The sequence below is a fragment of the Notechis scutatus genome, chromosome 1 (assembly GCF_049901735.1).
Source record: "Notechis scutatus isolate UNSWTSFEM ecotype Mainland chromosome 1, rNotScu1.2, whole genome shotgun sequence".
Classification (NCBI taxonomy): Eukaryota; Metazoa; Chordata; class Lepidosauria; order Squamata; family Elapidae; genus Notechis; species Notechis scutatus.
The window spans coordinates 243,298,019-243,318,958 of NC_142009.1; the positions used below are offsets into that span (position 1 = coordinate 243,298,019).

General features: G+C 36.3%; 1 protein-coding gene across 1 annotated transcript in view; it reads left to right on the forward strand.

Annotated features, from left to right (window-relative positions):
• The window catches only part of PLEKHA7 (pleckstrin homology domain containing A7), a 133,790-nt gene extending 115,714 nt beyond the window's left edge, over positions 1–18,076 (forward strand). The window contains 5 exon segments of the mRNA XM_026668327.2: positions 6,073–6,225; positions 10,142–10,275; positions 11,536–11,675; positions 13,552–13,654; positions 14,704–18,076. Of these exon segments, the coding sequence (XP_026524112.2) occupies positions 6,073–6,225; positions 10,142–10,275; positions 11,536–11,675; positions 13,552–13,643 (519 nt within the window). The 3' untranslated portion in view covers positions 13,644–13,654; positions 14,704–18,076.
• Positions 18,077–20,940: the final 2,864 nt, after the last annotated feature.

The following is a 20,940-nucleotide window of genomic DNA, read 5'->3' on the forward strand; positions in this document are numbered from 1 at the left end:
AAAAATTTAATAATAAATAAATAAAATGCCTATAAAGGCTAGAACCTGAGTCTGCTCAATTCTAGTCTAGCCCCAATACCTTACTGGCTCCCATTCATTCATAACTTACTTAAAAGTCTGACACTTTGAAGAGGGAAAAAACTTAACTGGTCTCATTCTTTTTTTTAAAGTAAGCAAATAATGTTATTCTTTTCCCTCACTGTTTGTAAGATAGGTCGTGATACGTGAAAGTTAATCTTCAAAGTACCACAGGACTTTTTCTTATTTAGGGTTTTCAAAACTGAGGGTTTATGCAATCACTGTTTTGTCTTTTCCTTTTGGCACACTAGAATTATTTATGCTCATCACCTGCCTAATTCATTGCACAAGACCTCTTGCTTTTAAAGTCACTCATCCTACATAATTTTTTTTAAGTTTCTAATTATTTAAAACTATTTCTGACTAAACTCAGTTTCTGCCAGGCTTAATTGCATTTTAGTATCCTTTTTGTTAAATTTCTAATTTTGTTGGCGGTTATTGACTTTTCACCTTTGTGTTCCCATTTTAAATAGCTGTTTGGTTGCATTAATTTATAAGGCATTCATGAGCCATTAATGTAATAAGTAATTATGTAAACACTTAAGGGAAACTGGTGCATTCAGATATTTATCTTTGCAGTTATATTTTTTTAAGAAATGGTATTAAAACATAAGGAAAAAATAAAGCCCTGCCATATTACATATTTAAGTAGCAAAATTTGAACCTGACTTTTTTTTAAAAAAACATAGCTCTCAAATTTGTATTAATTTCTAATACAAACATTTCATAATATTTAACAATTGAAACAACGTAGCATATTTTCATACCATGTTGGTCTTCATTTTTGCTGTAAAAATCAAAAATAGCACAGCCCAGGAAGAAACATATCATTTACCCAAAGGGCTCCGGTGCACAAAACGTAATGTTTGAAAGCACAATTTACAGCACTACAATAACTTAGCAACCAAAATGGTAAAAATGAAATATGTAATTAGATTGCACAGTTTGTAATGTTATATAAATTGTATGTGTAAATCTACTTTTAATACAGTGCACTGATATTTTTTTAAAAGATCAATTTTTAAATGTAGTATGACATTAAAATATTGAGCAGAATACTTGGATTGTCATTTGATTTTGATGCAAAGGACTCCGTATCAACAACAATAAAAATGCTTCCTAATATTGAATTCATGTATTTCTTCTAGTATAACTTGTAGGTTAATTTTGCCTTATATTACATGTATGGATGCAATCAGGCCTGGCTTGAATATTGAGTAGGCATTTGGTTACAGTGTGTGCTTTAATTGTGAGAATGATTGAACTTTTCTCGCAGAAATCCCTCCATTTTTAAAGTCTGCAATTTTAATTTGTGCAGTTACCTTCAAATTAAGTAGATGCTCCTATTCCTAACAAATACAAATTTGTTAGGTACGTTTTGAGTGAAAAATCAAAAGCTTGTGCATGAATAATATATTTCCCCCCCAAAATATCTTAGACTGGTTCTACAAAGTTGTTGCCCGTAATAAATAGGAGAAAGTAACCTCCACTGTATGTCTCTTGTATTTTCTGCACTGTTCTCAGTACCTAACAGAGATTTAAGTGAGCTACAGAAGAAAGGAGGAGTCAATCAAAATAAATTCCCCTTTTTCATCCAGTGGAGAAATCCTGAGTGGAGTTCTGTCCTTGGATATTCAATATACAAACAGTGTTGAACCAAAAGGTTGGGAGCAGAGGTCTGGGATCTGGTCTTCTATTGTGCAAATAAACATCTAATATAGTAACACACTTTAATGTGATCACTGAAATAGGAATATTCATGCAGTTTGAGTGCTACACCCTTTATGACAAGTGGGACAGAACATCTAAGATAACCTTTATTGTCATTTTTTACTGTGAGCAACTGGCCCACATTAAAAATGAAATTCTGTTGCCTGCTGACAAAAGAAAGCCTATAGCTACCCATATGCTTACATAAAACACACACACATGTACACACGCACATCTACACCCATACATAGCTATACATATCCTATGCACTCTTGGGATCTTTGACAACTCTACTGCAAAGTTGTCAAATTTGATTTCATTGAGGGCCGCATGTGTTTGACCTCAGGGGGCTGGGGGCTGGGGTGGGAGAGGCCAGGGTAGGTGTTGCCGTGGCAGGCATGGTCAGCTCGATGTCACTCATGTCGGGGGCATCAGTGGTGGCCACATGCTAAGGCAGGACTTCCCTGAGATCCTCCCTCACTCTCATTATAATCTCCTTCCTTCTTTCCTCCTTTTTCCTTCCTCTTCATTCTCCTTCCTTCCCCTCTTCTCCTATTTTACTTCCTTCCTCTCTTCCCATCTTTTTCTTTGTCTTTCCTCTTTCCCTTTCTCCTTTCCTGTCCCTTCTTGCATACTCAAATGCAAAAGGAAAAACATTTGTTCTTTTGTTTTGTTTTTAGTTTGTTTTGCTAGCCCTCTACCAGCGAAAACAGAGCTTGCAAACCCCCCCCCCCCGGGCCCATTTTTGGCCACGTTGGCATCCTGCAGCCCCATTTTTACTGGCAGAGGACTTTCAACCATCATGGCCGAAAATGGAGCCCCAGGCGGGCCACACGCAGCCCCCCAAGCTCTGTTTTTGCTAGCAGAGGTACTGTGGGCTGGTTCTTTGCAATTTCCAGGGTGGCCTCACAGGTCAGATCTAAGCAGCCCATGGGCTGGATCCAGCCCACGGGCCTTGAGTGTGACACCCCTGTTCTACTGCATATAGACCTTTACAAGATTATATTTTCTTTTTCTTTGGAACAAGCATTCTGAAACTCTTTCAGAAGTTCTCATGATAAAAGTCTTGTTTGAACAATACAGTGTCCAGCCATCCAGCCTCATAGGGCACATTTTCTGTGATCTATGGATTGAAATAATGCAGCTGAATGGGAAAATACATTTATCACACGTGCACATTATATTTCAGACTTTCATGTTATAGTCAAAAGATACCCGTGCAACACTTGTAAATAAATGAAATACGTTATTACTGTATGAGTGTTGTACAGTTAGCTTATCTTAGTTGGAGGATGGCTTAATAGGACACCTGAAACTTAAGCTATTCTGATAAAAAGATGGAAGCAATTAATACATTTAATGTATATTATTTATGGTAATTCTGAACATTATTTCTATCATATTTTGAAAGTATTTAGTGACTCTGAAAGCAAGTTTACAATGTGCTAAAGTTCTACCTCTCTTGAAAAAGCTAAAAAACAGTCCTAGATTAGCATGGAGTGCCTGTAAATCAGGGGTCCCCAACCGCCGGTCCGCGGACCGGTACCGGGCGCGGAACAAGCCTTACCGGGCCGCTGGTTGCTGGGCGCCGCCATCTTTTGGTAAAAGTGCTTCCGGTGAGCTTTTCCGGTAGAAAGCTCACCGGAAGCACTTTTCATCAAAAAGATGGCGGCGCTACGCTCGGTGAGTTTTTCCGGGTAGAAAGCCATTTCTACCCGAAAAAGCTCACCGGAAGCGCTGGCGCCGCCATCTTTTTCGTCAAAAAAAGATGGCGGCGCCCAGTTGATGCCGGTACCAGGCCGCGGCGCCCAGCTGATGCCGGAACCGGGCCGCGGCATCGAAAAGGTTGGGGATCACTGCTGTAAATAATAAGAAACATAAAAAGTAGTGATCTATATTATTTGATTTTAGTAGGTAGATAGTTATCTAAATCACATCATATCTGAAGTAAAAATACAATCCAAAATACTGGTTTGAAATGTTGATGGGCTTCATAATTTTTTTAAGTCATTTAATAGAATAACAACAGTTCTGAGATGGATGGCTTGCATGAATTACAGATTTTCTACAAGCAGCAGTTATTTAATTAGTCCTTTCTAAATGAGTCTTTGCAAGAAAGCTCTTACTTCCTAGTTTTAACTGGAAACTTTCCAATTCTAATTTCATTAGAACTTAGTTTCAGCTAAGTTTTTTTTTTTTTGTTGCCCAGAGGAAATTGAGTCTAATTTTGTTGTTTAGAGACTCTTGATTCATTCCCTTCTATCATAGGAAACCAGACGATTTTTCTGCCTTTTGATCACAACTTACTAATTCTCAGGATGACTTTCTTTTTATTATTTTATTTAGTGTTTTAAGTGCCCTGTTTATTTCAAAGATCTCTTTTTTAATGATGTGGTTTTGCTTGTCTGCTATCATCTTTCACCGCAGGCATGTAAAAATAACATCTAGCCATGACTGACACAAAGGTAAGATTGCTTTTATTGTGATTGGCAAGACGTCATTATGTGAACAAACCAATCTACCCTTAGAAACAGGTGAAGCATTTCAGTGCTTTCTATGTATTTGTATTTGGTATGATACACATTTATGCCAACTTAAATAAATTCTTAAAAGGGGATTCCACAGCATTTCTTTACCACTTTTCGGCTTGATCCACAATTTTCAGTAATTTAGGTAGGATATTTTGTTCTTAGGATAAGAATACATAGCTTCATTTTTCCTCTCCCAATTTCCTTAAGTTCCCTCCAAAAAAATTGTGAACAGGTCAAGACATAACAAAACCCATGATATATATGTCCCAGAAAAAAAATCTAAAAAGTAAAAAGAGGCTTTCTTTTTTGCTTCTTCTCTATGCCCTGAACTCTTTAGTCCCATTCAGCATATTTTAGTTCTATGGTCATATGATCTTTCACAACTTTTGCTTATTCTCTTTGTTTGATAAGACTAAGACTTAATGAAATTTAAACAGTCCTTATTGGAATGGAGGCATGTATTAATTAATTCAAAAGTGCTTTATAATAAACGATCTAACAATTTCAGTTGTCCCCTTAATCTATTCTAAACTTCTGTAGTTCAAACCCTTTTAGGCTGCTGTTTGAAGACCTCTGTAGTTTTTAATTTTTTATATAATCTAGATAGTAAGTAGAATTTTAAGCAAACCCAGTGTCTTTAAAATAGGCTGTGCATGAGACTGTCAGCTTGATATTTCTTCCTCTGCTCCTGGTGCTCTACTTGTGAGTTTCCCACAGGTTCCCTCTGGTTCTTGAAGATTTCCTTGCCTGGGGATGCTTTCGGAAGTACAAATAAGTGATTCTCAAAGCTTTTAGTTGCCCAGAGAAGTTCCATTGACCCAGGCAGACCACCTGTCTGCCAGTGTCTGTCTTAGCTGTGTCTCTGCTTTTCAGACATATGTTAGTTTGCCAGCTGAAGAGCCCAGGTGGCACAGTGGTTAGAATGCAGAATTGCAGGCTAACTCTGCCCACAGCCTGGAGTTCGATCCTGAAGGGCTTGAGGTTGACTCAGCCTTCCATCCTTCTGAGGCTGGTAAAATGAGGACCTGGATTGTTGGGGGGGCAATAGGCTGACTCTGTAACTGCTCAGAGATGGCTGTAAAGTACTATGGAGTGGCATATAAATCTAAGTGCTCTTGCTCTTGCTGTTTTCTCCACTTGGGAATCTCAAAAATTCATTTGTTTTCTTAACTACAGTTTAAATGAAGTTAATATGGTTACTTTCTGTTTCATTAACTTTAAGAATTACATGATAATAACTTTTGGAGCTCTTGGGGTTACTACATCTGATCCAATTGTAGGTTGTGTGTCTCTCATAGGCAAAGACCTACTGCATTTCCCTTATATATCACATTTTGGAAGAACTTTCTCCAAGGAATACACTTTTGTTCCTGGTCCAATAGATTATAGATAAATCTAATTACCTCAGACTCCTAACATGTAAAGTCAGACTCTAGAATCTTCTATCCACTTTCCCATTTATTCCCATTTATTTGTATCCATTTCATGTATTAATAATCATGTTTATACTTATATCTATTATCTATACATGCTCAACAAAATAAATAAATAAATAAATAAATTAGATTAATCTCTACTGGTTGGAAATGTAGCAGATTTCATCAGGGTAGACATCAAGTGAGAATCCAGGATTAAATTCAATGGTAGCCCTTGGTTTCCATTTTAGCTATTCGAAGGTTGAGGTAATGATAAACATTTGCTAATTTATTACTCACAATGGTAAAACATGTCATTGTTTCCTGTCTGTTACTAGTGGAAGCGGGAGCAAGAATTTGACTTGCAGTTATTGGAAAGAGCAATGCGCACAGAACAAAAAATGGGAGATAATTGGTTAAAAATCGACCCTGTGACAGTAACGGAGACAGATATAGAGCCCGAAGATTACAAGTTGGATATTAGCAAAGAGGTAAGGCTAATTGTTGGCATTGCCTTGCATTCTTGTACTCTCTGAGGGAGAAGGGCAGGGGTTAGACGTATGAAATACAAGTAAATACATTCACTATTTTTCAAGTTTAACATACTATTTTTCCTTCCATTTGTTTTTGTTTTTAGTGTTAATCAATACTTTTCAGCAAGTTTTTAATTTAAGCAAAGCAGGATTGTTTTCTGAGGCATGTACAGGGACCTTCTTTTTGGCATGTGTCTAGTAGCAAGAAAGCCATGTTAGGAAAGTGACTAAAATATTTGAATCTGAAAAGGAAAAATGCATAATTATAGAGAGAATTAGCCCACACATCCTGTAGAGTTACAAGGATCTCCCAGCTGTCATCAGAAGGACATAAGCAGTATCACCTCACAGGCTCAACCCCTTTTTCATGTCATTCTCACAGGCAAAAATTATGTTGGACATCGCTTGCATTACTCTGATTCTCCCTTCCTTTGCTGTGAACACCAATGCTTACTACAGTATTAAAACAGAGTGAATAAATTTAAAAAAACAAAAACAAAAATGCTATTTGTCACAACTTTACAGAATGGTAAAGTTGTACTGTTTTCTCCAGTAATGGGAAGAAGCAGACCGAAGTAGATCCCAATCAAAATTGTTCATCAAAGTTTTTACAGTGTTGTTCATCAAAGGAGTAGCGTCACTCCTGAGGGATTCTTTTTAGATTCACAGCTACTGCAACGTGGGTAGGTGGAGGCTGTTGCCAGAAGCAACTTTACCCAACTGGTTGGTGTGTTGTGGCTTTACAAGGAGGAGGAGGAGGAGGTGGAGGATTTCTCTGTGGTAACTTTTGCTCTTGTCGTTTCCTAGATGGACAGCTGTAATTGCTCTTTAGAAAGCTAACTTTAAACACCACTCAGAAACTGCACTTGGTACAAAATGTAGGGGCCCACCTAATTAGCATTAAATCATCATTTAACGACCCCATAATCCTTTGCAGGGTGAAGTCTGGGAAACTGAATGGAGCTGAGTGTTTACTAGCCGGACATTCCTGTCACCAATGTGGAGGTTTTTTTCAGCAGATATATTCTCAGTGTGCCCAGAGAGAGAAATATTTGCCTCTACCTAGGATCAAACTCACAGCCTCTTGATTGTGAAGCGAGAGCTCCACCTCTAGATCACCACACCACTCTATCTAATTAGCATTAAATGCTAACAGCATATTATACATGTACTTGAGACCTTACACTGGTTGCCAGTAGGCTTCTGGATATAATTTAAATACCATAAAGCTGCATATGACTTCATTCCCTGGTACATTCAGAATTGTGCCTCCAATCAGAATCAGCCTGCCTGATTAGAATATTCCAGGAATATTCTACAGGTGAAACTCGAAAAATTAGAATATCATGCAAAAGTTCATTTATTTCAGTAATGCAACTTAAAAGGTGAAACTAATATATGAAATAGACTCATTACATGCAAAGCAAGATAGTTCAAGCCGTGATGTGTCATCATTGAGATGATTATGGCTTACAGCTCATGAAAACCCCAAATCCACAATCTCAGAAAATTAGAATATTGTGAAAAGGTTCAATATTCTAGGCTCAAAGTGTCCCACTCTAATCAGCCAATTAAGCCATAACACCTGCAAAGAGTTCCTGAGCCTTTAAATGGTCTTTCAGTCTGGTTCAGTAGGAATCACAATCATGGGAAAGACTGCTGACCTGACAGTTGTGCAGAAAACCATTACTGACACCCTCCATAAGGAGGCAAAGCCTCAAAAGGTAATTGCAAAAGAAGTTGGATGTTCCCAAAGTGCTGTATCAAAGCACATTAATAGAAAGTTATGTGGAAGGGGAAAGTGTAGAAGAAAAAGGTGCACAAGCAGCAGGGATGACAGCAGCCTGGAGAGGATTGTCAGGAAAAGGCCATTCAAAAGTGTTGGGGACTTTCACAAGGAGTGGACTGAGGCTGGAGTCAGTGCATCAAGAGCCACCACACACAGACGGATCCTGGACATGGGCTTCAAATGTCGTATTCCTTTTGTCAAGCTGCTGCTAAACAACAAACAACGTCAGAAACATCTTACCTGGGCTAAGGAAAAACAGACCTGGTCTGTTGCTCAGTGGTCCAAAGTCCTCTTTTCTGATGAGAGCAACTTTTGCATCTCATTTGGAAACCAAGGACCCAGAGTCTGGAGGAAGAATGGAGAGGCACACACTGCAAGATGCTTGAAGTCCAGTGTGAAGTTTCCACAGTCTGTGTTGATTTGGGGAGCCATGTCATTTGCTGGTGTTGGTCCACTGTGCTTCATTAAGTCCAGGGTCAGGAGATTTTGGAGCACTTCATGCTTCCTTCCACAGACGAGCTTTATGGGGATGCTGACTTCATTTTCCAGCAGGACTTGGCACCTGCCCACACTGCCAAAAGCACCAAAACCTGGTTCAACGACCGTGGGATTATTATGCTTGATTGGCCAGCAAACTCACCTGATCTGAACCCCATAGAGAATCTATGGGGCATTGCCAAGAGAAAGATGAGAGACATGAGATTGAACAATGCAGAAGAGCTGAAGGCCGCTATTGAAGCATCTTGGTCTTCCATAACACCTCAGCAGTGCCACAGGCTGATAGCTTCCATGCCACGCCGCACTGAGGCAGTAATTGCTGCAAAAGGGGCCCAAACCAAGTACTGAGTACATCTGCATGCTTATACTTTTCAGAGGTCCGATATTGTTCTATGTACAATCCTTGTTTTATTGATTGCATGTAATATTCTAATTTTCTGAGATTGTGGATTTGGGGTTTTCATGAGCTGTAAGCCATAATCATCTCAATGATGACACATCACGGCTTGAACTATCTTGCTTTGCATGTAATGAGTCTATCTCATATATTAATTTCACTTTTTAAGTTGCATTACTGAAATAAATGAACTTTTGCATGCTATTCTAATTTTTCAAGTTTCACCTGTATATTCCTGGTTGTTGCTTGTAGTTTTATATAAATTTTATATAAGTTGCTTGTAGTTTTCCTCCTCCCCTGAAATGATGAAAATGAAAAAAATGAAAAGAATATTTCTTCAGTATGAAACACCTTTACTACGGGAGCTTTTCTCGAGGGTTTTAAATGTTATTTTGAGAAAATACCATCACATAATTTGTGTAGGAGTCAATCAGATTTAAGATTGAATCCTGATTATTTTGATTATTATTTCTTGTTCCATGTTTGTTTTATGCTGCACCGTTGCAAAATGCTGAAAATCTTAGAAGTTGAAGGAAGGAAATCACCAAATGCAGAATAGCATTAGATTTTGAGAGTTTCCTTTTTCCTCCTTAACAAAGTATTTTGAAACCTACAGAGCCATCTTGTGGCCCAAAAGAAGAATATTTTATTTTACTGAAAGATTTAAAAAACAGTGTAAATGGCCAGATTAAGACAAACTAACAAATAAAACGACTTCATTAATTCTAGAAATGCCAGCTTGGGTTTGGAATTTTTATCTATATCTGAAGTTGAACTCCTGAAGATTAAAAAAGAACCTGAAAAGGTTTCTTGATAACAAGAGAGAAATTCTTCTTCTTCTTAAGTTGACTTCTCAAAGTCTCATTATATAGCAACTATACGGAAGCATTTCCCTGAGATTTTTCTCATTAGTATTGTTTGTACATTCCTTTTAGAAAATTACCCTAATTGTGATAAAAAGAAGGCATCAGACAAATCTGTCTGTATATTCTTTTTGTTCCTTTTGTGTATTTGCACATAATTTTTTTAATGTTTTGTATGTAGTATAGTAAACATTTATTATTATTATTATTATTATTATTATTATTATTATTATTATTATTATTATTATTATTATTATTATTATTATTATTATTATTATTATTATTATTATTATTATTATTATTATTATTAAAAAACCATCTCCCCAGTTGTCAAAGCCAGACAAGGTTGCCATTCCAGAACGGTACATTGAGATGGATCCTGAAGACCCCCTCACTCCTGAAGAATTGGAAGCAAGACATCGTAAGGCAGAAAAAATTAAGCATATTCTTACCAGATCAAGGTAAGGCTTTGTGCATGATTCTTCTTTTTATCTATATATATAAAAGTGAAATACCACTCACACATCATCACAAAAATCTCCAGAACTGTAAAGCCTACAAACTTGAAATTTGGCACGTATGTTCCTCTTGGCTTCTAGGTGCTCACTAAGAAAGGATTTTTCAAAATGACCATCAGAGCATTAGTATTTCATATATTATTATTAACATGCTCTAATGCTAAGGAGCTCTACTCCCCCTCCCCACCTGAAAAGAAATCTGGTCCAAATGCAAAACACAAGCAGAGGAGAGGAGTTTCAGTTTTAGTTTCAGAGCACTAAGCAGCTTTAGTACAGAACAGTTGAGCTAAGCCACGCCCAGGATCCTTGCTGTCTCCTTCTTGCTCACACAGCAAATACTGTTTCAGTTTCCAAACAGCCCTCAACTCTCACACACTGACTGGACGCTAGCCAGATGAATACTGATGGATGCTGGTAGGCAGAGGCACATTTCCCCCCCCCCTTATTTTCCTGCCCAAAAACTAAGTCCGATCTGATAGTTTCGTAGTGAAGCACAGGTATAGAGCTAGATGATAATATATCAGGAAACATGAAAAGCCATTTTATGTACATATAACCAACTTTATTGCTTCAGTACATCTTGTAGGAAGAGGCTACTGGAACAATAAATCTTGCTTGTTTCTTGCTTCTTCCTTCCTTCCTCCCTTCTCCTATTTCTTCTACAAGAACAACCCTATGAGGCAGGCTAGCCTAAGAGAGAATTATTAGCTCAAATTCACCCAGCTGGCTTTCATTCCTAAGGCAGGACTAGAATTCCCAGTCCCCTGGTTTCTAGGCCAGCAACTTAACTGCTAGGCCAGGGGTGTCAAACTCATGTCATCAAGGCGGCGTCACGTGACAAATTGGGACTTTCCCCCCTTCGCTAAACCAGGTGTGGGCGTGGCCAGCACATGATGTATCTGGCACACGCGCCAAGAGTTTGACAGCCCTGTACTAGGCTAAATTAACTCCCATTTGTTGATTTTGTTATTTTTCTATTAGCTTCTCTGTATTTTTAATACTCTGAGTATTAATAATTGGTATTGTATTACCAATAATTGGCAATACACCAATTATATAAATAACTTGTAAAAAGTTATTATAATCCCTAGATTCATAATTTCAGGATAATCCTGAAATCTTTTTATTTCCATGTTGAACATGTATTGGAAAGTACGGCAGCACATTTTTATTTCTTTTCTTTTCTTTTTATGTTTACCCTAGTGTGCACAACCTACAGCCTCCATTTCAGGACAAATACATCTCTTCAAATTTAGATTCACAGCTACATGAGCAAGAACGCATCATTACCATATCATACGCACTGGCTTCTGAAGCCTCTCAGCGGAGCAAAGAGGTAGCAGGTACTGCTCTATTTATAAAGCAGTGGCTGTGACAATGCATTGTTTTTGTTACACTGCTACATAACGTGCATTTACACCTTTCTTCTGGGCTACTGTATGTATTGGGGCATTAAGACCATAACTTTTTATGTTATTTAGGTGTCCTAACTGGATAATTTTCATTACGGAGCTGAACCACTGGATTTGAACCATGCATTGTATTAACCAGTATTCAGTGCTGAGTATAGTTTCATCCTACTTGAGTAGGAAAGAGATGCGACACAAAAAAATTTCTACAGCAAATCTTCATCTGCTAAGGCAATGTATAGCCCGCTACATCACACATTAAGATTAAATGGACATTATTCATGCCCAAAGTTTAGAAAGATTTGCAGTCATCAACATAATAAAGATTCCAAAATATTTGGTGGAAGTTTGAAGATGGAAAATTAGTCAACAATATGTTCCTCTTAGTGCTCTGTGAACTGTTGTGCTAGTGGATTGTCTTCATACTGAAGGAAATCCTTGGCTCAGTGAAGGAGCCTTATGCCTTTGGTGAGGCTGTTTCCAAAAGAATCAACATGGCATTGGATGATTGTTATTTTAGGGGTGGGGTTTGCACTGAGGCCTTCGTTTTATCTTTCTATAATACCTCATCTTTTTTTTCTGTTCACATGTTCAGGCTTTTCCATCAAAATGCTGCAAAACAGATAAAAATTAAAACAGTGAATTTTGACTGATTGTACTTTTCCAAGATTTAAAATTGGACTTGGAAAATTATTTTTGAAAATTTACTCACTTAATCTTCCTAAAGCTTGATGGGTTTCAGCTAATGTTTTTTTAAATCTTCTTGGAAACTAACAGTATATACAGAAATAGCAGATGAAGTTGTTCTTGCTAAATGGTGCTTCCTTTATACTTTAATATTTCAACATGTTACTAATACAGCATGATATTTTCATTGTATATAGCAGGGCCAGTATTATCTATTGCCTGCCGAGTTAATTTTCTATTTTATTAATTGATTTCAATTTCATTTTCAATTCTATTGTTGAGCTACAGTACAAAATCACATCTACATTTATTTTGTGATGTCAGCAAATGCTCTCTGATTCTTTTGATTTTTAAAAAAATATTATATCACAAATTGGTTATTATAAAAGCCTTCTCAAAAAGTAAGTCAGCACTTCAAAATACCCATGGCAGATTCTAGCCCATTTTTAAGAAAATCAGGTTCTATACTTTTGCTAGAATTATTTCCACTAAGATATACATCTTTTGATGCAGATAAGTAGAAAGTCAATCAAGAAATCTTGGTAGAACAAAATGTCTTAGTGAAAGTGAACATATAAATTTGTTTATTCATTAGATTTACATCCCACCTTTCCTTTAAAGCTATAACAACTCTTGAAGTAAATCAGGCCAAGAGACAATTATTGGCTCAAAATCACCCAGCAAGTTTGTATGGTTGTTAGGTTGAAGCTGGCTTGGATCACCACAATATACAGATTCTCAAGAAATTCTACAATCTCACAATATGCTTTAATAGAACCTCGGTTTACACAGTTTTCCAGCGTGCTTGTTGGCACTCGGCCACACTCTGATGAATTGGAAAGTATAGTTCTTTCTTCCTTTTTGAGGAAGGCACAACAAATAAAATAATAAAATAAAAATGACTCGGTGATTTTTTTCATATTGTAGAACTAAATTTTCTTGGTATAGAAAGCACATATGGATTTGCAAACAGTATTACAATTCATACCAATGGCTGGCCCTGTTATCTTGTATTCAAGCCCATTAAGCTGTGTATATCTGTGTGTGTGTGTGTGTGTGTGTGAAAGAGGAAAAACACAAAGAGCAATTGTGGTGCCTAATTCCTTTGTATGATCCCTTCTAGCTCCTCAGTTGATTTACCCAACTAAAGCACACTCACCTTCTGTACCTCAGCCACTCCCTTTAAGCAATGGATTTCACTACACATTTGTCTAAACACCTTGAAAGTAAGAACTAACTGCTCTTGCTACCTATATTTGCCATTCATGATATGCTTTGCTGATGTTGGAGCTCTCTGTAAATGTAATAATAACTGCATGCAAACTTTAGTGATCTGGAGAATCTTTACTCCTTCAGTTAAGAAAAGTAAAAATTCTTACAAGGTATTTGCAGAAATTGTCAAGAACTGTTATGAGACTGCAAGTTGTTTTGACTTCCTTATCACTATGATGCTATTTTAAGATGAAACGTGTACAGGTGGTTTTGTAATAGCAGCACCGCATATTGAAGATTACACCATGAAAATGGGAATTGCCGCAAGCCATGTCTCATGGAAACTGGAAAATCCTAAAATATGAAATAACATCCGAATAAATATTAAATATGTAAAATAAATGTTACATTATAAAATACATATTATTATTGGTAGCAGAAATAAAAAGAGCCTTCATTTTCCTAATGCTAGGTGATAAATTGAAGAATAGTTATGGCAATCATTATCACAGAAACAAATCCTGCCATAGTTTTGGTGGCTTGCCCTGGCAATAAATCAAGTTTGTATATAGTTTCATAGAGTTATTCTTTCTTAAAAATATATTGCCTTTTTTGAAAAGAAAATTATGCTTATTTTCTGTTCTAGGTTTTTTCTGAAGGCATGTGTTTCACATTAGAATATCAGATACATACTGAATTTTATTGCATATTGAATTTTATTCAATACAGCGCTATGGTAGAATTGAGTGAATTGCACATGCTTGGGAGATTTCTTTTTTGATTAAGACCGGTTACCAAAACAATGTTATTTTGTTTCCTGGGTTTTCTGAGAAATCTCTGTAATATATCAGGTATATAAAAAGCTGAAGAAAAGCGCAATATGCTTTATCGCTGAGTGATATGTTGATCTAATCTACCTACCCATCATAAGCCGTTCCTATTCCTAGTCCAAAATTACCTATGTGCAATAATAATTAGCTATTAACAGCAATCGGGAAATTTATGCTTTTTAGTAAAATTGCTTCATCGATATCTAATTGCATTGTGTTTTTCTTTATGCTAGCCAAAGCAGTAACTGAGCAGTGATTCCTGGAATGTGCCAGTAACAATCGCCTAATGAACAAATGCAACCAGAAAGAAGGAAGAGGCACCCCCAGGCTAGCCTTCTCTCATAATTATTCTTATTTGAACACCTTTTATAAATAAGTATAGAGAACGTTTGTACAACAAAAAAGAAAACAACTTTGTATAAGGAAAATAAAAAACCCAGATAAATTAACAGTATTTTCAACATACTATATATAAAACAGTGTGTTTCTCAACCTTGGTAACTTTAAGAAGATGGACTTAAACTCCCATAATTCCTGACCCCATTCTGGTGGGGGCATTCTGGGAGTTGAAGTTCACCCGTCGTAAAGTTGCCAAGACTGAAAAACACCAATGTAAAATATGTGCAATGGCCATAATTCAAGCCTATGCAGGTTCTGCTGATATTCACTGATTTTAAAGATTTAATGTGCTACACTAAATGACAATATTGTTTTTAGAAACAAAGTATGTATTAGATTTGTTGTTGAAAAAGGGCTGCATATATTTAAAAGATTAGATGCATGCTATGAAGATGCATCATTATATTCTTTGGATATTTTGTATTTAGAAAGGAAAATTTTGAAAACCATTATCCCTCTAGATAGATAGATAGATAGATAGATAGATAGATAGATAGATAGATAGATAGATAGATAGATATGTTAAAGTGGATAATGGTTTTGTGACCATAATCAGGTGTAATTTTATTTGAAAGTAATCAACATTTTAATAATTCCAGATTTCATACAAATACAAAAATATGCAAAAGATGGACCCATTTGAATAAATTATATAGCCTTTTATAATTGAGAATCATTATAAACCTCTGTCCTACACAACATCACCAATCTAGCAACCCTGTCCACCTGTTGTAAAAAGAAATCCATTTTTTAAATATCATCTTTGAGTTTAGGCAATGAAATGGACTCGGCTCAGTCCAGTCCCAATCCCAATGTAAATGCAATTCTCATGCAATTTCTCCTCCAGCACTAAGATACATATGCATACATTCCCCACATTTGTCACAGAGAAGGCATATGTTATGCACAAAATCTAAACTGTTTTTTTATATAAAAAAGACTTGCTGTTGTACATCTGTCTGCATATTCAGCAGGAAGCTGTTCATTTTCGATCCCACTAGGAAGTATTCTATCCAAAAGGTCCTGCCTCCACAACGGGCTCAGCTCACCCACTTTAAAGCAAAATATTTAAAATAACTGATACAATTATTAATATATCATTTTACTCAAATATTTATTTTCTTAATATCTGTATTTTCAAAAGCAGTAAAAATGACTTATTGTCAACTATTTATAATTTGCTGTGTTGATTTAGCTCTTGGCCCAGACAATTAAAATATTAAGTATAAGATTTCTCTTCTTAGACAAAAAAGCTAATAAAAGCTGATTGTTTTTTCTTTTAACTTGAAGGCTTGTGTGCTATATTAAAAATGTGAGCTGACAGCTGTGCAGTATCTTGTTCATACTACTGCAGAAGTGAGTTCAGTGTACTACAGCCAGTGCTCTCTTTTTATACCAATTCTATAATCCTAATCATCCAGAGTAAAGTAAATATGGATTTAAGCCAAGGCGGTCTCACATTTAGTTTGGAGACCAGATTGGCCTCTGGAAGACTCTTCAGACCTGCATTAAATGTCAGGGCACCTTCTCCCATATATATCTCACTCTTACAGGGGAAAAGAGATTTGATCCTGCTCCCCAACTGTGATCTGAGGTGCTGTGTCCCTGCCAGTAATATCAGCAGGCAAAGAGCAGCTTTACGAGGGCAACTGTAGGGATATGAAGATGTTTTAAACTCTTCCATTCCTCCATTGCAATAATTCTGGCATAAGGGAGATGGCAAAAACAGCTGCCAAATCTTCGAATATTTCCTTGCTGTTAACAGGGTCAGTTTTGGAATGAAAATTAATTTCACCCCTACATACCAATCCTGGTGAAGATTGCACAATAGGTCATAAAAGGATTATTTTTTCGTGGCTCAACACAGTCTGTGTGATATGGGATGTGGATTGAAATTAGTGAATTGGTGCAGAGAGAAATATGGCTGTTCACCACAAGAGTAGTGTAGTTTTCTAGAAGCCACGGGGTGCCCATGTATAATAGAAATTGTTTCCTTAAAATTGGCTTATAACATTACTATCCCTACATATAAGCCTTAGTCTATTTTTATTAGAAAATCCCAGTGTAAATTATTGAGGCATTCATACTGATAGCTGTTATAGAGATGCAACTAAAGTTGCAAAATCTTTTACATAAAGGATAAAACCTGTAGTTTTCAGCTGGTTACTGCATGGTTTAGTACAGGGCTGTCAAACTTGCGGCCTGTGGTCCGGATGTGTCACGCGCTGGCCACGTGCATGCCCAGTATAGTGAAGGGAGGGAAAGTTGCAATATATCACATGATGCCACCGTGACTATGTGAGTTTGACACCCCACAATGCACAAACTTAAAGGAAATTCCTAAAATTTACTGTTAAAAACACATTGTATATGGAGAACAGAATTTCACAGGTAGCAAAGAGTCTGTATTCATGATTTTCTATACATCCTTATAAGCATGGCTATTAATGATGTACTTACATTTTGATGATTTATATCAATGTAGAGAGAATGTAATATAAGAGGAGTTCATGTGTGAAAAAAAAGCCTCCATGCTGGCTTTCCAAACTAAGATTTGCAGAGAACTACATCTTGTCCTTTATTTGATGTTTGTTCTTTGAACAGGCGCACACTACATAGCAAACTAATTTTGAGAGTTTGAGGTACTTTAAAAATCTCTTTGTGATGTTGCCTTGCAGCTACTGTTCAATGAAGAAATCTTTCTAGAAGAATGAAACCCTTTCCGTATTACAGTCCATACTTTTTATGTATTTATTTGTAGAAGTGATGCCCACTTATTTGTTTCAGATTAGAATGAAATTATTAAAACAGATGTGGAAAATTAAAACATCCACGAATAAACACTAAAACATTAATACTCAATACCTTGAGAAGCACATACAGCTCCATGTGAAGAACAGGCTAATTTAATTTAAACCAAGATCGGAATGAAGTAGCATCATCTCATTTTACATTTGTAAAAGTCAATTATTGTTTTCTGTGTTTAGACAAATTTCTCCACCTATCCAAAATGATAACATACTTTTTCTTACAGCAAAATTGACTCTCAAAAAATTCATAAAAATGATTATGTTAACTTTTCCCTTATATTAATTGTGTTTGTTGAAATCTAACACTGCATTGCTAATTGTTTCCTTAAAGTTGGTCAACAATATGTAATTGGGCATATTTATTCTAGCAACTAAAGAAGAATTACATAAAGAAAAACACTAGTTTTTTGTTTTCCTTTCTGTCATTAAGAGATACAATTTCTACCTGACTGTGTCTTTTATCAAATAGTAAATGAGTTGAAAATTATTTTTTTGAACTTGTATTCTATTTTGGCTATATTTAGAAACTATTCTTGATAAATGTATTTAGAAAATGCAATCTATTTTAATTGAATACTGCCAATGTCAAGCATGTAACATTTTGTCAAAATGATATTCTTTTATTTTTATTTTCTTTATTAAAATGTTTTTCAAGAAATTATTAATTTAAATGAAATGTAACAATTTGGAGGCAATATATATGTACATATTAAACTATTAACATTATATTTGATGTGCCTTTGGACTTTTGACATTTGTTCTTCAAATTTTGGCTACAATTGAATTTGGATTTGTTTTTTACTGTCAGATTGAACTACATCACAGTTTTTCTCTGCCTTCATCCCACAGGACTGCATGTCTTTTGTATCCCTAGCATAGAACTCAAGTAAGTTGCTGAGTTCCTTGGCCAAACCATTCAGCGGGCCACTGATTCCTTACCAGACGTTGTGCTTCTTAATGACAATGGTGATGTTACAGTATATATTAAAACTTCTTCATGAAATATGGATTGGAAATAGCTTTTGCTTAATTTGTAAGGGCTTTGCAAACATCAGTTTATCTCTTGGGTTAGGAAAAGGTCCACAAGATTCAGAAACATATCTCAGCACTGTCACTATTTTGTTTTATTTATCTCATTAATTTTAAATTGCGCTCTTCCAGCAAAAATTTTCTGGTAAATGTTCACTTCCATTTCCAATCTGAGTTTCCCAATTTGCAGGCAGTGTTTTCCTATCTGCATATAACTTGGGTTCAGATTAAGGAGCACTGTGAATGTATTGCTGCTTATTCCCATTTATAAGCAACAATGAAGTATATTTTACTTTATTTTTATTTTATTTATAGGGTTTCCTGCCTGAGCAAGGGAGAGCTAGAAGACCTCAAAGGTCCCTTCCAATCCCGTTATTTTATATATATAGGCAGTCCTTGTTTTTTTGCTTAATTATTATTTTTTGTCTTTTAATGACCTTATAATCCTTTGCATTGGGGTGGAGTCGGGGCAACTGAATGGAGTTGAGTGTTGCCTTCCTGTCGCCAATGCAGAGTTTGCAGCTGATATTTACTCATTGTGTCCAGAAAGAGAAATATCTGCTGCTACCTAGGACCTTTCAAAATTATGAAAAAAGTGCTGACACAATGTTTAAAAAAGTGACTTAGGACCAGTTCTCACACTTATGAACATTGCAATGTCCCCACAGTTACATGATCAAAATTTGGATGCTTGGCAATCCTCATGTTATCATGGTTGCCTCATCCTGGGGTCACGTGATCACCAATTGCAACCTTCTCAGGGTGTTTTAACAAACAAAACCAACGGGGCAAGCTGGATTCACTTAATCATGTGATTTGCTTCATGCTTGTGTGATTCGCTGAACCACCGCAGCAAAAACATTGCAAAATCAGGTGCAACTCGCTTAACAACCAGGTTGTTTAGTGACAGCAGCTTCAAGTCCCAATTATGGTCATAAGTCAAGACGACCTGTACTGTTTACGCTCACTTTGGGACTGAGAATTCTTTAATTTACAACTTTAATCATTATCAGACTGATTATGGCAAACTACTTACCCCTGTGCTAGTGCAGCTTTCTGCCCCAACAAAGATTTTTTAAAAACTGAACTGCATTTACATAGTTTCAGAATAAACAACAGCTAATAGAAAAGGTTTTCTCCAACTCTGTGAATTAATGTTGTCACGCTTGCAAGAGAAGCACAGCTTCAGAGATCAGGAAAGCATGTTTTTGAGGCTTCACTCTCCTTGATTTCTATCCGTCTTCTTTTAAAGTATTTGCAAATGATGTGTGTGTGTGTGTTACAGAGTTATCAGAAGCACAGAAAAGACACAAAAATATTGTGATGTGATTTTGCCTGATCAATCTTGCTATTGCTAAGGTGCGTTCAAAAGACGAAGACTTTTACTGCTACTAGCTAAAGTAACCTTTCTTTACAAAGGAAAAGCACAAAATGTACATACATCACAGCGACTGGAATTCTGTTTGAACAAGTCTATTGATTGGGCCTGACCTCTTTTTTACACTCCCCCCCCCCCCTATTATTTGAAAAGGTGCATCTAAGTCTGGCTGAATTGAACCAACTGCAGTGAACTTTCTATGAAAACTTCTTGAGGTATTTCTTTTAGTTCAAAGCTTTGGGATTTTTAAAGGGCATTTTTAATACAGCCTGTTGAGGTATTCTGTGTTCAAGCCACACTTTGAATGTTTTAAACTACAGGTAAGTCTGAGAAGAAGGGGAAATGAAGGCATTACAGTAGAATCATGATCTGGGGAAGTGAAGGAAACCTTTTGACCCATGGAATAAATAAAAATGTCAAATAATGCTTTGAGAGAGAACTTTGTTCTAGTCTATGCGGCATTAGTGTGGGGCTTCAGAACAATTATTTAGAAAGTACCTAAGAAATGTATTCACTGAACTGCATTGTGATTCTTCACTAAAGCATGCTTCCAGGACTCCAGAGTTCAGCTATTACTAATAAAAGAGATCACATCTGCACATCTGAAACTTGTTAAAGTACTGTAAACCATTGTGTTGCATCACAACCACATGAATATATAGGTGGAGACACCGATTCTACCAGCAAAATATGTTTAACTTCTGAAGTATCTAAGATCTAATCATAAATCGAATTTTAAAAAACAAACTCTTGCTTTCCTATTTTAATTGGCATTTCAATTAATGGTGTCTTTAAATATCAGTTCAGATAATTTTGAGACAAAATTCTTGTATGGAGAAATGGAATATGAGTAA